General features: G+C 44.2%; 1 protein-coding gene across 3 annotated transcripts in view; it reads left to right on the top strand.

Moving 5' to 3' along the window:
- The window catches only part of HECTD1 (HECT domain E3 ubiquitin protein ligase 1), a 261,585-nt gene that overhangs the window by 214,437 nt on the left and 22,929 nt on the right, over positions 1-24,219 (top strand). For all 3 annotated transcript variants that reach the window (XM_073609172.1, XM_073609173.1, XM_073609171.1), the window contains 3 exons: positions 8,610-8,706; positions 9,399-9,549; positions 10,048-10,192. In XM_073609172.1, coding sequence (XP_073465273.1) covers positions 8,610-8,706; positions 9,399-9,549; positions 10,048-10,192 — 393 coding nt within the window. The remainder of the gene's footprint in view (positions 1-8,609; positions 8,707-9,398; positions 9,550-10,047; positions 10,193-24,219) is intronic.

The raw sequence follows: 24,219 nt of genomic DNA, 5'->3' as shown, positions 1-24,219 counted from the left end.
CCCGAACCATTTGGCTGACCAAAAACCAGAGCAATTTTTGCGATTCGACACTGCGTCGCTTTAACTGACAATTTCGCGGTCGTGCGACGTGGCTCCCAAACAACATTGACGTCTTTTTTTTCCCACAAATAAAGCTTTCTTTTGGTGGTATTTGATCACCTCTGCAGTTTTTATTTTTTGCGTATAAACAAAAAAAAGGAGCGACAATTTTGAAAAAAAAAGCATTATTTTTTACTTTTTGCTATAATAAATATCCTCAAAAAATATATAAAAAGGCATTTTTTTTCCTCAGTTTAGGCCGATACGTATTCTACATATTTTTGGTAAAAAAAAACGCTATAAGCGTATATTAGTTTGCACAAAAGTTATAGCGTCTACAAAATAGGGGATAGTTTTATGGCATTTTTATTAATAATTTTTTTTTACTAGTAATGGCGGCGATCAGCCATTTTTATCGTGACTGCGACATTATGGCTGAGACATCGGACAATTTTGACACATTTTTGGGACCATTGGCATTAATACAGCGATCAGTGCGATTAAAAATGCATTGATTACTGTAAAAATGTCACTGGCAGTGAAGGGGTTAACACTAGGGGGCAGTGAAGGGGTTAATGTGTGTCCTAGTTTGTGTTCTAACTGAAGGAGGATGGGGACTGTGCAGGGAAGCTAACAGATCGCTGTTCATACTCTGTATGAACAGACGATCTGTCAGTTCTCCCCTCAGAGAACCGGAAACTGTGTGTTTACACACACAGTTCCGGGTTCTCCGTGTGCCCCAAGCGATCGCGGGAGCCCGGCGGTGTTGGGGACCGCCGGGCACTCGCATCAGCTCAGGGGGCGCGTGTGGCCACAGGGCGAAGCGACGTTGCATAACGTCGTTTCGCCCAGTCGTGCCATTCTGCCGCAGTACAGCTGCGGCGGCTGGTCGGCATGTGGTTAAACATTAAGGAACGTTTACATTTATTGTTAAGGTCACGTATGTTCCAAAAGAGCAGTGTGATTTCAGACATAAGTAAAACGTTTAGAAAAATGTTCAACAGGAGCAATATAAAATCCCTTTTTAAAGAGTCCATTGAGGGACAAAGGTCCCACCTCTGTGTTTATGATAATGCTCTCTGTACTGCTTTGCAGTATAATCCAAAAGCAAAACTCCAAGAATTAACCACTTGCCGACCAGCCGACGCAGTTTAACTGCGGCAGAATGGCACAGCTGGGCGAAACGACATTATGTAACGTCGCTTCTCCCTGTGGCAACTAGGGGCACGCGCCCGCTGCTCGCCCCGGCTCCTGCGATGACCGCTGGGCTCCCGCGATCGCTCGTGACACGTTCTCTGAGGGGAGAAGAGACTGATCGTTTGTTCAAACAAAGTATGAACAGCGATCTGTCATCTCCCCTAAACAGTCCCATCCCCCCTTCAGTTAGAACACAGAGAGGGAACACAGTTAACCCCTTGATTGCCCCCTAGTGTTAACCCCTTCCCTGGCAGTGACATTTTTACAGTAATCAGTGCATTTTATAGCACTGATCACTGTATAAATGCCAATAGTCCCAAAAGTGTCCAATGTGTCTGCCATAATGTCGCAGTCCAGATAAAAATCGCAGATCCCCGCCATTACTAGTAAAAAAAAAAAAAAAAATGATAATAAAAATGCATCTATCCCCTATTTTGTAAACGCTATAACTTTTGCGCAAACCAATCAATATACACCTATTGCGATTTATATTACCAAAAATATGTAGAAGAATAATATCGGCCTAAACTGAGGAAAAATGTTGCTTTAAAAAAAAAAAAAAAAAAAAAATGGGAATATTTATTATAGTAAAAAGTACAAAATGTGTTTTTTTTTGTTTTTGTTTTTTTTGTTTTTCCAAATCTATCCTTTATTTTGTAGACGCGATAACTTTAATCAATCAATATACACTTATTGCGATTTTGTTTTACCAAAAATATTTAGAAAAATACATATTGGCCTAAACTGTGGAAGAAATTTTTATATATATATATATAATATATTTTTTTTTGGGGGGTATTTATTATAGCAAAAAGTAAAAAATATTGCTTTTTTCTCAAAATTGTTGCTTTTTTTTGTTTATAGCGCAAAAAATAAAAATCGCAGAGATGATCAAATACCACCAAAAGAAAGCTCTATTTGTGGGAAAAAAAGGAAGTCAATTTTGTTTGGGTGCAGCGTCGCACGACCGCGCAATTGTCAGTTAAAGCGACGCAGTGCAGAATCACAAAAAATAGCCTGGTCATTCAGCAGCGAAATCTTCCTGGGCTGAAGCGGCTAAAGCACTTTTAAAAATCTGCTGGTTTAGAGGGGATTAAGTCTGAGGTGGATGCCACCTTGTGGACCTATCTCTTTTATTATTTAATTTTTACTGTGCGCTGAGAGAACAGATATTTATATACCCTCAGCGCTATGACAGGAAAGATGTGCTACACAGCAGCTGGTCTGTCTGACCTCCCCCTTGGTTGTCCGTCCTGACCCCCCCCCTCTATTCGTTACCCCCCTCAGGGCTGTCCGTCCCGCCCCTTGGCTGTCCGTCCCGCCCCTTGGCTGTCCGTCCCGCCCCTTGGCTGTCCGTCCCGCCCCTTGGCTGTCCGTCCCTCCCCTTGGCTGTCCGTCCCTCCCCTTGGCTGTCCGTCCCTCCCCTTGGCTGTCCGTCCCTCCCCTTGGCTGTCCGTCCCTCCCCTTGCCTGTCCGTCCCTCCCCTTGGCTGTCCGTCCCTCCCCTTGGCTGTCCGTCCCTCCCCTTGGCTGTCCGTCCCTCCCCTTGGCTGTCCGTCCCTCCCCTTGGCTGTCCGTCCCTCCCCTTGGTTGGCTGTCCGTCCCTCCCCTTGGTTGGCTGTCCGTCCCTCCCCTTGGTTGGCTGTCCGTCCCTCCCCTTGGTTGGCTGTCCGTCCCTCCCCTTGGCTGTCCGTCCCTCCCCTTGGCTGTCCGTCCCTCCCCTTGCCTGTCCGTCCCTCCCCTTGCCTGTCCGTCCCTCCCCTTGCCTGTCCGTCCCTCCCCTTGCCTGTCCGTCCCTCCCCTTGCCTGTCCGTCCCTCCCCTTGCCTGTCCGTCCCTCCCCTTGCCTGTCCGTCCCTCCCCTTGCCTGTCCGTCCCTCCCCTTGCCTGTCCGTCCCTCCCCTTGCCTGTCCGTCCCTCCCCTTGCCTGTCCGTCCCTCCCCTTGCCTGTCCGTCCCTCCCCTTGCCTGTCCGTTCACAGAATACTTTCATGTTGTGAATTCATTCAAATAATACAAAGCCAATTGCGATTCGGCAGGAGGAGAAGAGGGAGGAGCACTTCTGCAAGTGACTGCAGCTTCTGTAAGGAAGATCTGAAGGTGCAGTACTGGAAGTATAGCAATAGCTGTATACTCGGCACTCCGTAAACATGTGTATATACATTTCAATGCATATTAAAGTGGTTGTAAACCTCAGATATGAAACATGAACAAGGCACATCTCTCTATAGTGTGTACTTGTCTCAATTAAGAGCTCTATGTGTCATTTCTGTCTGCTACTTCGTTCCTCTGCTATCAACAGGAATCACTGCTGACAAGTTTTCTTTTTACCAAAAGAAAAATAGTGACAGGGGAGGGACCTCCAGCAGATTGACAGCCTGTAAGCTGTGCAGAGAGCTGTGCCTGTAAGCTCTGCAGAGCTCTCCTCCCTGAGCTCTGTAGAGTGAAATTTCAGCTCTCCACCCCCTTTTTCTCAACTTTCAGATCAGCTTTTTAAATTCTGCTTTTTGAACAGATGTAGAGAAGAGAAGACTGCAGATAGAAAGGCACAAGGTATGTAGGAGGATTTGTTCCACAAATTTGTTCCGCATTAGTAACCCCATTTCTTTATGTAGGAGGATTTGTTTCAACTGTATGTATCCACTGAGGCCAGTCACTTCACTGGGTATATGTAAAGGTTTACAACCACTTTAAGTGGAAGAGAGAAGACCACTAGGTGGCATACAACTGACTGTGTTTAACCACTTGACCACTGGGCACTTAAACCCCCTTAATAACCAGACCAATTTTCAGCTTTTGGTGCTCTCACATTTTGAATGACAATTACTCAGTCATGCAACACTGTATCTATATGAATTTTTTGTCCTTTTTTTCACACAAATAGAGCTTTCTTTTGGTGGTATTTAATCACCGCTGGGTTCTTTATTTTTTGCGCTATAAAAGAAAAAAGACCGAAAAATCTGTAAAAAAAATTAATTTTTCTTCGTTTCTGTTATAAAATTTTGAAAATTAGTAATTTTTCTTCATATATTTTGGCCAAAATTTATACCGCTACATATCTTTGGTAAAAATAACCCAAATTAGTGTATATTATTTGGTCTTTGTGAAAGTTATAGCGTCCACAAGCTATGGTGCCAATATCTGAAAATTGATCACACCTGAAGTACTGACGGCCTATCTCATTTCTTGAGACCCTAACATGCCAGAAAAGTACAAATACCCCCCAAATGACCCCTTTTTGGAAAGAAGACATTCCAAGGTATTTAGAAAGATGCATGGTGAGTTTTTTGAAGTTGTCATTTTTTCCCACAATTCTTTGCAAAATCAAGTTTTTTTTTTTTCTTTTTTTTTTTTTTCACAAAATTGTCATATTAGCAGGTTATTTCTCACACACAGCATATGCATACCACAAATTACACCCCAAAACACATTCTGCTATTACTCCTGAGTATGGCGATACCACATGTGTGAGACTTTTACACAGCGTGGCCACATACAGAGGCCCAACATGCAGGGGAGCACCTTCAGGCATTCTGGAGCACCCATGCCAATTCTGACATTTCTCTCCTACATGTAAAAATCATCATTTATTTGCTAGAAAATTACATAGAACCCCAAAACATTATATATGTTTTTTTAGCAAAGACCCTAGAGAATACAATAGCGGTCATTGCAACTTTTTATCTCGCACGATATTTGCGCAGCAATTTTTCGAACGCGTTTGTTTTGAAAAAAAAAATGTTTTTTGCTTAAAAAAAAAACAAAACAGTAAGGTTAGCCCAATGTTTTTGCATAATATGAAAGATGAAGTTACGCCGAGTAAATAGATACCTAACATGTCACCTTTCAAAATTGCACACGCTTGTGGAATGACGCCAAACTTCGCCACTTAAAAATCCCCATAGGCGACGCTTTAAAATTTTTTACTGGTTACAAATTTTGAGTTACAGAGGAGGTCTAGGGCCAAAATTATTGCTCTCGCTCTACCGATCGCAGCGATACCTCACACGTGTGGTTTGAACACCGTTTTCATATGTGGGCGGGACTTACGTATGCGTTTGCTTCTGCATGCGAGCACACGGACAGGGGCGCTTTAAAAAAAATTTTTTTTTTTTTTTATTGTTCATTTTACTTTATTTATTTTAGTTTGACACTTTTTTCCCAAAAAAAAATTTTTTGATCACTTTTATTCCTATTACAAGGAATGTAAACATCCCTTGTAATAGGAATATGGCATGACAGGTCCTCTTTACAGTGAGATATGGGGTCAATAAGACCCCAAATCTCACCTCTAGGCTGTGCCTGAAATTAAAAAAAAAAAAAAAAAAAAAAAAAGATCCTGGCATCGATCGTAGCGGTGAGTCGGTAGAAGCACCGGAGGGCGGCGGGAGGGGGGGACGTCCCCTCTCGCCTCCCGTAAGAACGATCAAGCAGTGTAACAGCCGCTATGATCGTTCTTATGGTGTAGGGAATCGCCGGCTGAAAAAGATGATATCTGAATGATGCCTGTAGCTGCACCCATCATTCAGATATCCCCGCACAAAGTCAAGGACGTCGTATGACGGAAGGCCAGAAGTGGTTAAAACGCTTTTTTTTTTTAACACAAAGTTGTCCATTTATACAATATTTATAACACATAGCATGTACATATCAAAAATGACACCCCAAAATAGATTCTCCTACTCCTCCTGAGTACGGCGATACCACATGTGTGAGACTTCCACAGCCTGGCCACATACAGAGGCTGAGCATGGCTGAGCATGGCTGGGTATGGCTGAGCATGGCTGGGTATGGCTGAGCATGGCTGGGTATGGCTGAGCATGGCTGGGTATGGCTGAGCATGGCCGAGTATGGCTGAGCATGGCTGGGTATTGCAGAGTATCGCCGAGTATGACTGGGTATGGCAGAGTATGGCTGGGCATGGCTGGGTATTGCAGTGTATCGCCGAGTATGACTGGGTATCGCCGAGTATGACTGGGTATCGCCGAGTATGACTGGGTATGGCAGAGTATGACTGGGTATCACCGAGTATTGCAGAGTATGGCTGGGTATTGCGGGGTATTGCAGAGTATTGCAGGTTATGGCAGAGTATTGCAGATTTTTGCGGGGTATTGCAGAGTATGGCTGGGTATGGCAGAGTATGGCTGGGTATGGCAGAGTATGGCTGGGTTTCACTGAGTATTGCAGAGTATGGCTGGGTATCACTGAGTTTTGCAGAGTATGGCTGGGTATCACTGAGTATTGCAGAGTATGGCTGGGTATCACTGAGTATTGCAGAGTATGGCTGGGTATCACTGAGTATTGCAGAGTATGGCTGGGTATCACTGAGTATTGCAGAGTATGGCTGGGTATCACTGAGTATTGCAGAGTATGGCTGGGTATCACTGAGTATTGCAGAGTATGGCTGGGTATCACTGAGTATTGCAGAGTATGGCTGGGTATCACTGAGTATTGCAGAGTATGGCTGGGTATCACTGAGTATTGCAGAGTATGGCTGGGTATCACTGAGTATGGCTGGGTATGGTAGAGTATTGCGGGGTATTGCAGGGTATGGCAGTGTATTGCGGGGTATTTCAGGGTATTGCAGGGTATGGCAGAGTATTGCGGGGTATGGCAGAGTATTGCGGGGTATTCCAGGGTATGGCAGAGTATTGCGGGGTATTCCAGGGTATGGCAGAGTATTGCGGGGTATTCCAGGGTATGGCAGAGTATTGCGGGGTATTCCAGGGTATGGCAGAGTATTGCGGGTTATTCCAGGGTATGACAGAGTATTGCGGAGTATGGCGGGGTATTGCGGAGTATGGCGGGGTATTGCGGAGTATGGCGGGGTATTGCGGAGTATGGCGGGGTATTGCAGGGTATGGCAGAGTATTGCAGGGTATGGCAGAGTATTGCAGGGGTATTGCAGGGTATGGCAGAGTATTGCAGGGGTATTGTGGGGCATACCAGAGTACTGTGGGGCATTGCAGAGGGCATTGCAGGGCATGCATAGTAGTGGGGATGGCTGAGCATGGATGGATGGATGGCTGGATGTCTCTGTGCAGCGCTGTGGGCACTACACATGCAGCCCACAACGCTGCAGCCATCCATCCATCCCCCTCTCCGCTCACAGCGTACCGATCGGTACACAGAGGGGAGGAGAGGAACCGGCATCATCAGATGACGCCGGTTTGTTTACATGTGATCGCTTCTTCATTTGACGGAGCGATCACATGGTAAACGGCCACGATCAGCGGCCATTTACCGGGATCTGTGATGCGCCGGGTCCTCTGGACCCGGCGGTCACGGATGCTCTCGAGTGCGCGCCCTAGGGGGCGCGCGAGAGCAGAATTCTGGGAGGACGTCCCTGGACGTCCTCCCAGAGTTAAACAACCGCCCTGTAGCCATCATTTGGCTATGGGCCGGTTGTTAAGCGGTTAAAGTGTTTGTTACCCCAACATTCATATTCCTGATATGTGCTTGCTGTACCATGTACTTGTATGAGAAAGGATCCTGGTCTCTCTGTATTGCTTCCTTTGTGTGAAATTCCTGGTGTTCGTGCCAGTCCTTCTGCTTTTCTATTAAAAACTGAGCAGGAGAGCACACCGTGGTCCGTTCTCTAGCTATGCTGAGAACTCAGTGTACTCTCTTCCAATGATCAGACTTGTCCTGACACACCCCTGCTGCACAGCCATTCACTGGGAAGCTCAGTGTACTGCTGCTTCTCCTTCCCCAGCTCCTATGGAGCTCAGAATAGAGGGAATGTGATCAATTATAAAAGATGTTTTTCTTTCTATCTATACAATAATGTTTTGCCTTTCATTTCTATTTTAAACTGGGTTGTTTTACAAGGTTATTGTTTACAATCACTTTAACTCCTTTTAAGCCAGCACATTTCTAAAAGTGCTGCAATTCCTGGAATTTTGCTTAGGACAAAACTTTTTATTTACATTCTGGATTGAATAAGGGAGGGCCATAATCTGTCAGGTTTTTTTCCCATCTGTGTTCCATTGGGGAGCTAGTGTCCCCACTGGAAGATTTCCACTATATTACTGCTCTGGGGACAACCCAAAATGTGTGATTTTCTTTCACTTTTGGTATGAACAGTAAACTGGACGAAAAGAAAGTGTCATTCTCCCTAATGGGGGCAGAGACGGCAATCCAAAAGCCTTACATGTGTTCTAATCCCTCTCTACTCTATCCAAAGTTTTGCCTTTAGTTATACTTGATAGATTGTGACTAGAAAAATCCTATTAGGGTTAAAGTGAACTTGTGTTAATCAGTACTGTTTGCAAAGCTGATTGTTTGGCACATTATAAGCTAAAGGTCATTTATATCTAGAACATAGTTTTGGCTCCAGATTTGTTGTAAAACGCATTACTTTCCATTTCTTGCAGATGGTGACTATAGACAATGCTGAAGAATATGTAGACCTTATGTTTGATTTTTGCATGCAGACTGGTGGTGTGCAAAAACAGATGGAGGCATTTAGAAGTAAGTGTCCCATTGATCCACTTCAGAGACCACTACACAAAACATTTCTTTATAGAAAAGCTTCAAGTACAACATACAGATTTATGCTAGAAATATTCAGTACATTTCGGGAACTAAATGTAATCATTGTAGGCCTTGGTAATGGAACTGATAACAGCACAAAAAGGTTTACATGATCATATCCTAGCCTGCCTTCATCTTCACCTGTGTGTCTTAGACAGATCAGGATAGCACACGTGTTTACTGAGGGGTGTACTTTCAGATGTCCACTTATACATAGGATAGAATGTAAAGTGCATAAATGAGGACAGTGTTGCTAGAGAAAAGTTGCTGTCGGACTCATTAGACAAAACAAAGTCACTATCTATATTGTGTGGTGTTTCTGCAGTGAAATAAAACTAATTTGGGTTGAATATAACCTATAAAGTTAGTTATTGACTTATTTATAATACAAAGTGGACATTAGTGAGGAATTACAGTAAAACCTTTTTTTTTTAAAACACAGTTATTTTCACTTCCTCTCAGTGTTTGTTAAAGGACACAGAAGGCAAAAAAAAGAAAAATTGCATCATTTGTACATTAATGATGAGATGAAAGCCATGCTACAAAATAAAGGTTGACTGTCAATCAGTTTTAGGATAGGCCAAATAATTTGCTGAATAACTTTGATTTCACTTGGTGGTTTTCTCTAGGTGGCTTTAATAAAGTATTCCCTATGGAGAAACTGGGTTCATTTAGCCCAGAGGAAGTCCAAATGATACTCTGTGGAAACCAATCGCCTTCCTGGTCTGCTGAAGACGTCATCAACTACACAGAGCCCAAATTAGGATACACAAGAGAGAGGTGCATAACTATAATTCATATACTTTCATAAAGACCTCAAACATATACAGCATCTTCACATTGTATCACCTGCCATAATCAAAAAACATGGGAATGTTTTGAATTGTTGCGGTGCACAAAAACAATTGTGGAGATTGTACTGAAATGATGTTGCTCAGTTTTTTGTGCTTCTTAAATTTTCTCATTGTTGTGTCAACCCTAAAAAAGAAAGTAAAAGAAAATCGTATCACTTTTAATTACGAAAGTTGGCAGGCGATTTCCAAAGTGAAAACAATCTTCCTCTGCTTCATTTGATTGGTTTGTTTGAGTGCAAAGAATACAAATATAGTTTATGGGTCAAAATTGGTTTGAATGATGATTGATAATCATCAGATTTTTCACAACCAATGCAATCATTTTCAGTTTGATGCTATTAGACGAGTTAAAGAGGGTTGAAATAATGGTGATTAAAAACAATTATATAGAATAATGATATCAATATATTTTGGACTTTTGCAGCCCGGGATTCCTTCGGTTTGTGCGGGTCCTCTGTGGTATGTCATCAGATGAGAGGAAGGCTTTTCTACAGTTTACAACTGGGTGCTCTACATTGCCCCCCGGAGGACTCTCCAATCTGCATCCACGCCTCACAGTAGTAAGAAAAGTAAGTGCTACATTTTACTAGTGTAGTAAGTACTACGTTTCACTGATGTTTTTGCTTAACACAGACCAGAAGCATGCATTAAGAGCATAGTAGTACATTTTCCTGTATGTTTTCTAGGTATTAAGCATATTCAGGGAGTGGGGATTAAGAACTATGGACCTTGTTCCATTTGGTTGTAAGGCGCAACAAAAGAAAATGCTAAATCTGAGCTCAGTACCCAGAGTTGTCCAGGGCTGTCACTTAACTGATATGATTATTGGGGATGTTGCAAGAACAAAACAAGTTTTAGGGCCAAGTAGGAAAAAACGATTTCAGTGTTTATAAAAAAAAGAATAAGTTAACTTCAGATGATTGAATACTGGCAAGCTTCTGAGTCCTTATTTGCAAAACCGTGTGTTAGGTCATTTTTACATTTTTTTTCCTGTCTTTCCATATAGCTGGTTATTTATATTTACCATTGCATATGGATATCCAAGAATATTTTTTTTTTTTTTTAAACTTTACATATTACCTAAATTGCACACCACACGAATCAACATAATCGATAATGAAAATTGTTAAACTATTTTTATTATCAGTTGGTCAGTGCTTACTTTTTATTATTACTCCATCACTGACCCCCTAATATAGGGACACCCAATTAGAGTGCTGTCACAGTGTCACAGCTGTAGTCTACATCAATCACCAAGAGTGTAGCAGGGGTCATGCAGCCTTCAAGAAAAGCAAGCAAGATCAACACATAAAACAGAACATTGTCCAGCAATCTCTGCTGTCTACGTCACTAGAGTGGACAGCTGAAAGGCAGATTACCTCTGCTGCCACTGCCTGGACCAAGAGTAATAGTTAATTTACCCCAACATCTTCAGTTTGAGTTTACAGGGATGGGGGACTTTGGACGTGGACATCCTCGTCTTCAGATTCAACACCAAGTTACTTGTGTGTTACCAGGATCAGAGGCAATAGCATTGGATGCTCTGGTAATTCCCTGGGCTCAGTTCAAGCTAATCTATGCCTTTTCTCCAGTGCACATTCTACCTCGACTGCTCTGCAAAAGAGAAGAAACTGGTGATTCTTATTGGACCAAACTGGCACACCGGTATACTCAGAATGCTAGGAGACTACCCCTGACTACAGGTCAGACCTACTGTCTCAAATCCCTCTATTCTATCCTGCTTCTCAGTTTAATGTCATGACTGTTGAAGCCCAGGTCTTTAAAGACAGAGGGGTCTCTGAGTCTGTGATTCCTACCTTGCTAAAGGCAAGAAAAGCCACTTCTAGAAAGATCTAACGTACCTGGAAATTCTTCTTTGCCTGGTGTGAACAAAGGCACTTCAACCCCAGAGAATACTCCGTGCCTTGCATTCTAGCCTCCTTACTTTCAGGGTTTGACCAGAACTTTGCTGGAAATACTCTGAAAGGACAATTTTCAGCCCTGACTTTTTCCAGAAGTCTTTATTTTCACTGTTCATTGTCCAAACCTTTATCCAAGGTATTTTTTTTTTTCATTTTTGGGCCCCTTTTCCAGAGCACTTTCCTTGGGACCGTAATCTGGTTCTTTCTGCCCTACAGAAACCACCATTTGAACCCATCAGGGAAATCCCCTTAGATGAACTCTCCAGCAAACTAGCACTCTTGGTTGCTAGCACGTCTGTTAGACGTGCCTCTGAACTAGCAGCCCTCTCTTGTAAGGAACCATCCTCATCCTTCACAAAGACAAGGTATGCCAAAAGCCATTCTTTCCCCTTAAGGTACAGTATTCCACCTCAATGAAGCACCCAAAGGAAATGTATCTTCACTGCCTGGGGGGGGCGTGTCCGGACGAGCTACAGGGAAGACGTGTAGGAGCTGAGCTCCGCTTAAGGGATATTAATCCATGGCCATCCTAGCTGGTTCCCGATCTCCAGAGCTCCATCCTTCCCTCTACCACACCGACCCCCCTCCTGCTACTGCTGCCGAGGTGTATTGACAGATTTCGCGGAGCTTCGCGGTCCCGGACCTTCGGCCGGTCTTAGGCCTGGTGTGCCCGCCACCATATTGGGCCTTTCAGACGCCCGACTTAAGCTGCCTTCCTCCCCCTTGCATCGGTGGAACAACGGAGCCCTCACCTCTATTCCCTAATCGGGACATCATCGGAGATTTCGCTAGCTCCTCTGAGCGCTGTGGTGACGCCGGCTGCTCCCCTCTCCTGCCTCAGGCTTGTCTTCAGTGGGAGCCATCTTGCGGCCTGCTGCTCTGGTTTCTCCTAGTAAGGACACAGTGAGTACGGTGACATCCCTATCCTCTTCCCTCACTGAGTGTTCTTGACAGTGCCAATACTCTGCAGCCTCACTAAGATACTGAATTTAGACCTGTACAGCGCCGTTCCGGACCTCCGAGAAGCGGCACACGCCAGGCCGGACACTAATCTCAGGAAAGTCCGCGGCTTCGGCCTACCCCCTGGAGGTCAGCGGCCATCTTGGTGCTCCACAGTGTTCTCCCTGTCCTCAGCCTGCTCTACTGTCTTACCCATCAACGTTTTTTTTTTCTTTTTTTTGGATAGAGGTTTACAAGCAGGCTCCTCTATACAGTGTTGATGCAAGCAACCACCACAAGGAAAATCTAAAAATCTAACCCGTCTTTGGGGACCGTCGGCCATATTGATACACCAAGTGCTGCTACTGCCTCTACCCAAGGTACAACATTTTTTTTTTTTTTTTTTTTTTTAACTCCTCGTTGTACCTTTTAAAGTGACCTTATATCAGTACCTGCATCTACACCTTTCCACATGATTGTGGCATCTTAATGCATGTCTGACCTTACACAGATGTAATTAAGGAGTACTCCCTACAGCTAGCGGCCGTATAGGTCCAGTGATGCCCGCCAAAACGCCTAAACTTCGTGCTGCCTCAGGTAAACGTCCAGGCAAGAGGTCACTGTCTGTTCCAGTCTCTACAGGCTCCATCCAACAGTATTTGGCTAACGCACGTGACGAACAGGTTCGAACCTCGCGCACAAGTGCCTCTCCATCGTCTCACGCGGCCTCTGTGCGAGAAAGCTCTCCTGCCTCCTCATACTGCTCTGACCTTATGGACGATCCAGGATCCCCAGCCGGTTCCGAGATGACTACACTAATGAGCGGCCTTAAAAAAGAACTTGCAGGTATGTTTCGCAGTTTGGAGAAATCCATCAAAAAAGAAATAACTGCTGTTAGATCTGATATGTCGCATATCCTGGTCAGAGTTGAGGAAACAGAACAACGGCAAGACACACATGCTGTAGCCATTAAAGAACTACAGGACACTGTTACTCAGCTGGCCTTCGCCCATTGAGCCTCTCTTTATAAGCTTGAGGACCTCGAGAACCGCAACCGTAGAAACAATATTCGTATCAGAGGTCTGCCGGAAGCCACTGGGGATAATGATCTAGAACCATCCATAAGAGGCATTTTTAATACCATCTTGGGTAGATCTGTTACTGAACCGCTGCGTTTCGACCGTGTGCATCGGGCTCTAAGGCCTAGAAATGCTAATTCAGATCAACCTAGTGACGTCATCTGCCGCCTGCATTACTTTGAGGATAAAAACGCTATCATGTTGAAGATGCGGGGCCTACCTAACGTTGACTTTGACGGAGCAGTCGTTACCATCTTCCCAGATCTTTCCAAGGATACGCTAGATCGTCGTAGAGCTCTGAAACCGCTTCTTGACCAGTTGCGCTCTGATGGGATCATATACAGATGGGGATTCCCAGCCTGCCTGATTGCCACGAAAAATGGTCGCTCCTACACATTAAGATTCCCGGAGGAACTTTCAACTTTTCTACATGATCTTAACCTCCCACCAATGGAGCTCCCAGGCTGGCAAGACCCAATTCCTAAATTTCTGAGCCATCTAGACCCACCATGGAGAAAGACTCCCTCAAAGAAGCAACGTACCTCACTTCCAGGCTCTGCACAAAAGCATGGTTGAAAAGTGGCCTTTCCCCTTTTTTCTGTTTTTTTTTTTTTTTTTTTTTTTTTGTTCATCCATGTAGACCACCAATTATTCACAGGATGACATTCTGAGTAGTATTTTGGTCACAAGTTTTTTCTACTTTTACACATACATATATGGCCAAAACTGATGTACTATTGCATTGACCAATGTTTTTTGGTATTCTAATTTTTTCATTGTTTTTAAGTGTTTACTTTAATCTTTTGTTCTATAACTCAGGTACCAAGCTGGTCTACAATTATATATTACTTTTTCAGGTTATGTGTTGTTTACAATGATCCTGGTCTGTTTATAGGTAATCTCTACATTACTAACTGGAACTTATTATGTCCCTACAGTTGTAGTTTATATGTTTTTTATAGGCCGTGCGCTGTTGGTGCGTACTCCTCCCTCTACCCCATCTTAAACACAGTAAACCCTCCCCCCCCTTTCCTTCTGGGGTTGGAGACTGCGATTGGCCTTACAACTGTTCTATCCGATCCCTGCCCAGGGGTTGAGATGGCCTCTCGTTTTCTCTCTCCCCAATGGGAACACTGCAGATTTCTGCGTGATGTTCATATGTTTCCCACAAGATGCTTAATTTACATATGTGATTTCTATATATGCTCTTTTTTCCTTTTTTTTTTTCTGTCTCTCTCTCCAAAACTCTCTCTCTTCTCCCCCGCCCCCCCTCCCCCCTTTCTGTTGGCACGCATGGATAGGTTGGCTGAAGGACCGAGCTCTGCTTTAGCTATGGCTACCTTAAAGTGTGTATCATACAATGTTAGGGGTCTTAATGTCGCTGTTAAGCGTCACCAATTCGCTCGTGAACTAAAACAAGCCGTTTGTTCAATTGCTTTTCTCCAAGAAACACATCTTACTCACACAACTTCTGTTAAGCTAACTTCACCCCATTTTCCACAGTGGTACTATAGCTTATCAGATACCAACAAAGCTAAAGGTTGGATTCTGTAGAGGTGTGTCCTTCAGGCTATCTGATATGTTAGCAGATGAACATGGTCGCTTTCTTTTCCTTCGAGGCTTCATAGGAAACACTCAATGCACTTTAGCAAATGTATATTGTCCAAACCACAATCAACCAACTTTTTTCTCACAAATCATTACTAAACTCTCAGTTTGCCAAGGGTCTTACTATCTTAGCTGGTGACATAAACATGCCCCTAGACCCTACTCTGGATACCTCTCAAGGTCGCTCCAGTGTTTCTTTCAAACGTTTGAAATTTGTTAAAAAGAAACTTTTGCACCTCCAACTAATGGATGTCTGGCGTCTCCTCCATCCTAAGGAAAAGGATTTCTCCCATTTTTCCACAACACACCAATCCTATTCCAGAATAGATAACATGTTTTTAGATCATTATCATCTTCCCCTCCTGCAATCCGCGTACATAGGGACTGCTTCTATATCTGACCATGCACCTGTATCGATGACGTTGACCATGCCCTCCCTACCAAGACGTACTAATAACTGGAAACTTAATGACTCCCTTCTTTCCAACGAAGCTGAGGTCTCCATATTAGCCTCTCATTTATCACAGTTCTTTAAGGAAAATAAGCCTGCTGACACATCTCCCTCCATTGTATGGGAGGCTCATAAGGCTACTATAGGGGTCGTCTCATTGAACTTGGAACTAGGAAAAAAAAGGGAGCATGGTCAACGAATCGCCCAGGTCTTGCAGCAGATAGCGACCCTCGAAAAACAACACAAATTATCTCTACATATTGAACACCTTCAATCCCTCACACTTAAACGAGAAGAGTTGAAATCGCTCCTCAACTTAGATACTAAGAGGAAATTCCAACGCCTATCTCAGAAATTCTATGAGTGGGGGAACAAACCAAGTAAGTTATTGGCCCGATCCTTGAAAACTAAACAGGCGCAGTCGTTTATTTCCAAAATCAAACTCCCATCAGGAGAGCTAGTCCACGCAACCCCAGATATCGCTAAGGCCTTCAGAGATTACTACACGGACCTTTACAATGTTAAAAACGATTTGTCCTCTCTTTCTCAAAAAGAGAGGAGTCGCATATTCTCTTATTTAAAAGATGCTAACCTACCTAAATTGCCCCTGTCCATACTAAAAGAAATGGAAGAAGATTTCTCAGTCGAGGAATTTCAGGCAGCATTAAAATCTTCCCCATCTGGTAAAGCCCCTGGACCTGATGGGTTCACTATTTTATATTACAAAACATTCAGTGATGTACTGCTCCCTTGTCTGTGCGCCTATGCAAATTCCATCTCTCACTCTTCAGGTTTACGCCCAGAATCTCTCTCCACTCATATCACTGTCATCCCCAAACCTGATAAGGATCCTACCCTATGCAATAGTTTCAGGCCCATATCGTTGATCAATGTGGACATTAAATTACTTGCCAAAGTAATGGCGAATCGATTGTTGCCTCTTTTGCCTAGCTGGATTTCGGCAGACCAATCGGGTTTTATACCTAATAGGGAAGCAAAAGACAATTCCCTTCGTGCAATCTCGTTGATCCATTATGTCCAGAGGTGCTCCCCAGTCCACCCTACTCCTCTCCACTGACGCTGAGAAGGCTTTTGACAGGGTGGACTGGGAATACCTTAAAATGACCCTACGATACTTCGGGCTGGGTCCTAAGATGTTTCATCGAATTTCATCCCTATACTCTAATCCCACAGCGCAAATTAGGATAAATGGGATGCTGAGTGACCCTTTCGTCTTACACAATGGAACCAGGCAAGGCTGCCCCCTTTCTCCCCTTCTTTTTGCTATTACCCTAGAACCCTTTCTAGCAACAATTAGACATAACGTTGATATCAAAGGCATACAAATAGGTAACAGATCACATAAATACGCAGCTTATGCTGATGATATATTATTCTTTATTCAACAACCACGCATTTCAATTCCAAATTTAATGACAGCATTCTCCAATTTCCACTCCATTTCTAACTTCAAAATAAATTTATCCAAATCTGAAATTTTAAACATTAATATCCCCAAGTCGGAGGCTCTCTCTCTTAAACCTTTGTTTCCCTTTAAGTGGGAACCAAAATGTATGAAATATCTGGGTATTTATCTTACTCCTCACCATCATTCTCTTTTTCAATACAACTATATCCCCTTGCTAAATAAGATTAGAGATGACCTACGAAAGTGGTCCAATTTATCACATACTTGACTGGGGAAAGTAAATATAATTAAAATGAATATATTACCTCGCATCCTTTTTATTTTCCAAATGCTTCCATTAGGTGTACCGGTGGGGTTCTTCACTATTTTACAAACCATGATTTCCAAATTTATTTGGAAGAATAGGCACTCCAGGATATCCAGAGAGCTATTGTTCCGCTCCAAATGCTCTGGTGGTCTGGCTCTTCCTAATTTCAAAACATACTATCAAGCGGTTGTTCTTTCCAGATTGGCGGATTGGAAATATGCTCTCAAAACGAAATTGTGGGTACAAATTGAATATTTTCTAAGTGGAATGGACCTTTCTATAGCTCCCTGGATACCCCGATCTTGCAGAAATCTGGCTCATAATAGTCTGGTTCTTACTATTTCCTCTTTAGATATATGGGATGCATTACACAAAAAATTTTCATGGAACTATAACTCCCCTTTATTGCCCCTTCTCAACCACAAATATTTTTTGCCTGGTCTATTAGACCCAGGTTTTAAATCATGGAGATCTGCAGAACCCCTACTACTACATCATGTCCTCCGTGACAACACACTTAAACCAGTATGAGTATGATTCTAGCCCCTGAACCTGCTACATTTATGGATAAATGTAGATATCACCAATTGCAACATTTTTTAAATTCCCTTCCTAAACCAATTAGAGGTATTGAAGATTTGCATGCTATAGAAGAGATTTTCTATCCAAAAGATCCACCTTTACATAGTATATCTCTATTTTACAAAGCTCTCATTGCTCTACAAAATCCCAACCTTCCACCTTTCCTTGCTAAATGGGAATCCTGATTTAAATTCTTCCCTCACTGTCAACCAAAAAGACAAGGTTCTTCAACTAGCCCACACTTCTTCCATAGCCTCGAAAATGTCAGAGGTTAACTATAAACTGTTAACCAGATGGCATTACACCCCAGCTAGATTACACCAAATGTTCCCAGTCAGTTCCCCATTATGCTGGAGGTATTGTAGGAACAACGCTACTCACGCACACGTCTGGTGGTTTTGCCCACTGATTCGACCTATCTGGGATGCCATTCGTACTCTGATAACACAGATCTCAGATACGAATATACCCAATGACCCTTGGGCTATCCTCTTTCACTCTACGACTACTCCTATGAGATTATATAAACGTTCAATTATCCCCCACTTGCTGAACACGGCCAAAGCTTTAATCCCGACTTTATGGGGACAACCAACAATCCCTTCTGTTCGAGTTTGGTTACAAATGGTTGATAACGTACATCTTATGGAGAGTATTACACACATCAGAGGTACCTCCAAGAAACATTCTATAACATGGGATTCCTGGATAAAATTTCAATCCACCTCCACCTATAAAGACATTATAACACAAACCCCTTAAATTGACTTACTAGGAGTAGCTGTTTATATTCTGATGTTTAGGCTCTTTTCAATGTGATAACATGTGTGCCAACAATTCATCCCTCCCCCATCCCCCCCCCTCCCCATTCCTACTTCTTGCTCTCTCTTTTCCTCTATCCTCTTTCTATCCATACTCCTTTTTTTCTTTTTTTTCCCCGCTCCCCTAATTCTTTTATTCCCTCCTTTCCCTTGTCCTCTTACTCTATACTTTTGCTAAACCAATGCACAGATCTCTTTTCATTATGTTTGACTTAAGGACTCAAATACTGTGAACCTCCCCTTCTTTTTTACTTAGATGCTGCAATAATACTCTTTATAAATATATAGTTACTTGTTGGGTGTATGGTTCATATTTTACTGTCATAGTTGATACAGTCTAAACCTAAATCTATCATTTTGACTTCTAAATATGTACCTTTTATGTGCCTTATGTTTGTCTTTGCTCTGTTTTTCTTTAATAAAAACTTATTAAACAAAAAAAAAAAAAATCTTCACTGCCTGGATGTTGTCAGAGCCATCAGAATCTACATCAAGGCGTGGCCTGGACATGGCTAGGTGAAGACACGCTTTTCTGAGCTCCTGGCCTCCCCCTGCTTACCTCGGCAAATCTGACAAAATACAGCCTCATTGAGTGGCATGCTAGCCGCAAAACGTTATCGGACACGATCGACAACACGGGTGCACCTACCCCGCTCTGCACAGGGTGAGATCCACCGCTATTTTCACAACGTGACACACACCTCCCCCGCAATAGTAGTGGCGCCGCGTGGTCTGAGCCTAAGACGGAGCTCCCAGTCAGAGCCACCATCCTCCCCTGCGTCTGCCTCCCTCGCCGGAACCCCTGCACTCTTCCGCCCAGAAATGTCGGAAGTTGTGGTCTCCCCACATCGGCGGGAACCGGAACATTTTGATGGGGAACTTAGGGCACTTCTCCAGGCCTTGCCCACTAAGCAGGGTATTGAGACCCTCATACAGCGTGTGGAAGAGGCACACCGCAGGGATATACAGGAGGTGAGGACGGAGATCCGCTCCCTGACTGACAGGGTAGACACCGGGGAGACTTCCATCTCCTCATTAGAGAATAGATTGGGTGCCCTGGAACAATCACATGTGGCTCAGGCGGAGGCGACAGTCGCGTTCCAACCACACATGGAAGATTTGGAAGACAGGAGCCGCAGGAATAATCTGCGGCTCCGAGGCATCCCGGAAGCCACAAGAACGGAAAATCTCCCAAACTGTGACTGCCATCTTCCAGCAAGACCTGGCGTCCCCGCAGGCCACAATCGAGCTGGATAGGGCCCTGGGGCCAAGATCACTGGATCCCAATAGACCACAAGACGTGATATGCCGCCTCCACTGGTACCCTTTGAAAGAACAGATTATCCGCAAAGCATGGGAATGCGGGGAGGTGGACTTTAATGGAGCATCGATCAAGATTCTCCCGGACCTCTCCCGCGCTACCCTGCAACGTCGAGCTCGCCTGCGCCCACTTTTGGACCTGGCCAGGGACCGAGGATGTACGTACAGGTGGGGATACCCGTTAACGGTCACCTTCAGGAAAGCATCTGCCTCCTACACCCTACGTACGCCCACCGACCTCCCGGAACTGTTTACATTCCTCGAGGTGGCGCCCATTCAGGTGCCGAACTGGCTCCGGCCCCACGGAACCCAGGAGCCCCTCCCAGACACGCTATCATTGGCATGGGGGCACCCGCAGTGACATTTCACTAGTTCGATGCACTGATCCTGCGGAGGCACCCCTGGCTTCCTGTCGGGTGCCGGTCCTTGGAGCATAGGGCCTCTAGCCAACAGCTCCTGGAGAGGGGCATAGGGACTAACCCGCACTCAAGGGTCAGCAGATACAGTTTGGGCTAGATATCACCCTGGACCCCGTTGGTGGGCAGTTGTCCTCCTACTGGGACAAGAGACGACTCTTTGGCTACTTACCTTCCCCTGGGCAACAAAAGCCCCCGTCCTCGCCTCCCCCCTCCTCCTCCTTCCCCCCTCCCCTCTCCTTGCCCTCCTCCTCTCAAGAAATCCCGGGGCGGGGTTGGGCCTGCCATTCCCTCTGGAGATTGCTGCTGGTGGGCAGGTGCACAGGGGACCAGATTGTTTTGTTTTCGTTGTTTCGGGACATCCATTGAATTAGTTAAGTTCCGCGCACTAGTAACCTAATGCTCTGGTTAACGCATAGATATATTCTCATATAATGCTGTATATTTCCTTTTCTTACCTGTTGATTAGACCGTATATAAATCCTTTGAAGAAAACTGTATATTGATGTTTCTCATTACTCACTAAGGTCGAGGTGGGGAGGGGCGGTCGGAGCCCTATCTCCGGCTGTTTCTATCCGGACCCCCACATAGGCCGACGCTCGATCTCCAGATTTTGTCTGGTGAGCGTACTAGCATATTTGCTATATATTCCTCTTCTGTCTCTAACTCTTCCTCTTTCTTCTTCTCACTCTCTTATCTCATCCATCCTTAAACCCCTCCCCCCCCCCTCATTGTGATGGAGGTGATTAATGTGATCTCGCTTAACACCAAAGGACTCAATGTCCCAGAAAAGAGACGTATGCTGCTGCAAGACCTGAAACGTCAAAGCAGACGTGGCCTTCCTACAGGAGACCCACTTTAGGGACGACAAATTGCCCATTCTCAAGAATCGGGACTTCCCCCTAGCTTACCACTCAACTAACGCAGCTGCAAAATCAAAAGGGGTATCTATATTGATTTCCAATAAGGTGCTGTGGACCTGCCTGGAATCTGCGCTGGATCCAGCGGGTCGTTTTCTATTTCTAAGAGAATATGAAAACACTGCGCTCTAATAGCAAAAATAAAATATATGTGAGCCAGCAGCTGCATACATTGTGACAAACAATAACTGATAACTGGGAAAAAAATGCAGCGCTAAGAAATATTAGGAATTTAAGGTGTAGTGAAACAATTAAGTAAGAGATGCTGTACTGAAAAGTAAAGCATATGTGCAAAAACCATAAGTGAAATGAAATGAACAAACACAGTATAAAGTGTCCACATATGGTAAATGGATGATTCCAAATTCAAATTAATAAGAGGAACTGGTATGGACCAAAAAATGATGTGAGACTAGAAAATAAAGTCAATGGTGCACGGTGTGGATCTGTGACTGTGAGTCAACAACGGGGTACAGAACTTCCGTTGCTGTAAACCAACATCTCGATATGGGGCATCAGAATGAAAACATCAGGAAGTAAGATAAGATGGGTACTCTTACCAGATGACGTGGACTCCACTGCCATATGACATGGAGTCAATGGTGCATGGAGCCAAACCTAGGCTGGAAAACGATATCCGGAACGGTGGAACCTCTGTCTCACTTCTCTGGTGGGGTAAAGAAACATCAGGAAGGGCCGCCAACTGGATATCAGCCAATAGACCTCAAGGATGTGTTCCAAGGAGAACCCGGGGACAGATTTGATCCAGACCCCGTGATGGAAGTAGGGCTACTGGAAGGCAGTTTCTTGCATCGGGGTAATATGCAAATAAAAAATAAAAAGCTTCTGCATAGTGCAGGTAAACCAGGGATTTTTATTTCTAAAAATACCATACAAAAAATGGATAAAAGTGATCACAATTGAAATAAAATCTAAGCAGCGTAAGGAAGGCGATCTCTAGATAAGATGGGTACTCTTACCAGATGACGTGGACTCCACTGTCATATGACATGGAGTCAATGGTGCATGGAGCCAAACCTAGGCTGGAAAACGATATCCGGAACGGTGGAACCTCTGTCTCACTTCTCGACTTCTCTGGTGGGGTGAAGAAACATCAGGAAGGGCCGCTAACTGGATATCAGAAGCGATGGGAGTTAATCTCTCACAGTCACTTATGGTACAACTACAGTTGAATTTTAAGCTGAAATGGAATAACACGGCCCTGACTTATTTAGGCACAATTATCTCTCCACACATCTCCAAGGTGTTTGACGTTAATTTCCCTCCACTCCTCACAAGGGTCCGGACACTCCTAAATAAGTGGAACTTGGGCTTGCACTCGTGGTTTGGCCGTTGTAATATTCTCAAAATGAGTATACTTCCAAAATTCCTTTATCTCCTACAGGCTCTTCCCGTTCATGTCCCCTCCAAATACTTCCAGCAAACTCAGAAGGTATTTTTCTAATTCATATGTGCCCACAAACACCCACGGCTGAAGAGATCACAGCTTACTTTACCAAAGCAACATGGGGGTTTAGCAGTATCAGACATACACAAGTACTACCAAGCAGTTCACCTTGGGAGATTGGTTGACTGGAATAGACACAGCACACTCAAACTGTGGACTCAGATATAACAGGATCAAAGCTTAGTGCCTTTGAATAGAACACCATGGTGCCATGACTCCTTACCCAAACAGATGAAATCCCACCCGCTCCTCGGCCAGACCGCAAGGGTTTGTTCCCTTCTGTTTTAAAAGAGGTTCTCTCTCCTCCATGACATCGCCACTCTTTCCGATACTGGGCAACCTGCATTTTACCCTGGGCTTCCGGGATGAACCCTTTAAAAACCTGACGTCATGGGGCTGTATACAGGCCTCACATTTTCTAGTGCGGAGGGAGTGGCCTTCTTTGCAAGATCTCATGAACCCATCGGGCTCATTCCGCCTGCATTTTTTTTGAAACGCTCTCCAACTCGCCCACTTTCTTAGGTCACACCCCCCCCCCGAACAATTTTGATCAACCTCTCACACCCTTAGAGGAACACTGTTCAATGGAAGGGACACTACCGCACACCCTTTCGATTATGTACAATCTACTGATCACTCCCCCAGATTCCTACTCCCCCCGATGCATTACTGATTGGAAATGAGACTTGAACTGTACATGTAGCCCACAACAGAAACAACGCATCCTTCAATTTACATATAGATTGTCAATCTGTACGAGAACACAGGAAACCAATTTTAAAATCTTGGCCAGATGGTACAGAAGTTGCAAAAAATATTCCCCACAACCTCAGACAGATGCTGAGGATGCCAGAAGGAACGAGGTACATTGCTAAACATTGTTTGGAGTTGGCCAAAAATAGCTCAATTTTGGTCAGTAGTCAGGGCGGATACCCAAAAATTTACAGAGCGGCAAATACCAGATAGCCCTGCCTTTTTCCTTCTCCAAGTTTCTACTGCCCCGGTGAAGACATACAAAAAATCGATTGTCCGTCTCCTTGACGCCGCCAAATCGCGCATCCCTCTTAAGTGAAAATCCCCACACCCCCCTACCACTGAAATGTGGCTCAGGAAGGTACAGGAAATCAATACATTTAAAGACCTGATCCTGTCTGCAAGACACCAACAGGAACATTACTCCAAGACGTGGTCACTTTGGGAACACCTTTGTCTATTCAGATGAAGGTAGGACTCACTCCAAGACGTGGTCACCTTGGGAACACCTTTGTCTATTCCGATGAAGGTAGGACTCTCTTTGGGAGTACGACAATAGACTAAAATATCCTTCAAATGAC

Source organism: Aquarana catesbeiana, linkage group LG13 (assembly GCF_042186555.1).
Source record: "Aquarana catesbeiana isolate 2022-GZ linkage group LG13, ASM4218655v1, whole genome shotgun sequence".
Lineage (NCBI taxonomy): Eukaryota > Metazoa > Chordata > Amphibia > Anura > Ranidae > Aquarana > Aquarana catesbeiana.
Note: the sequence above shows the minus strand (reverse complement) of the source record. Positions and strands in the feature narration are given on the sequence as shown.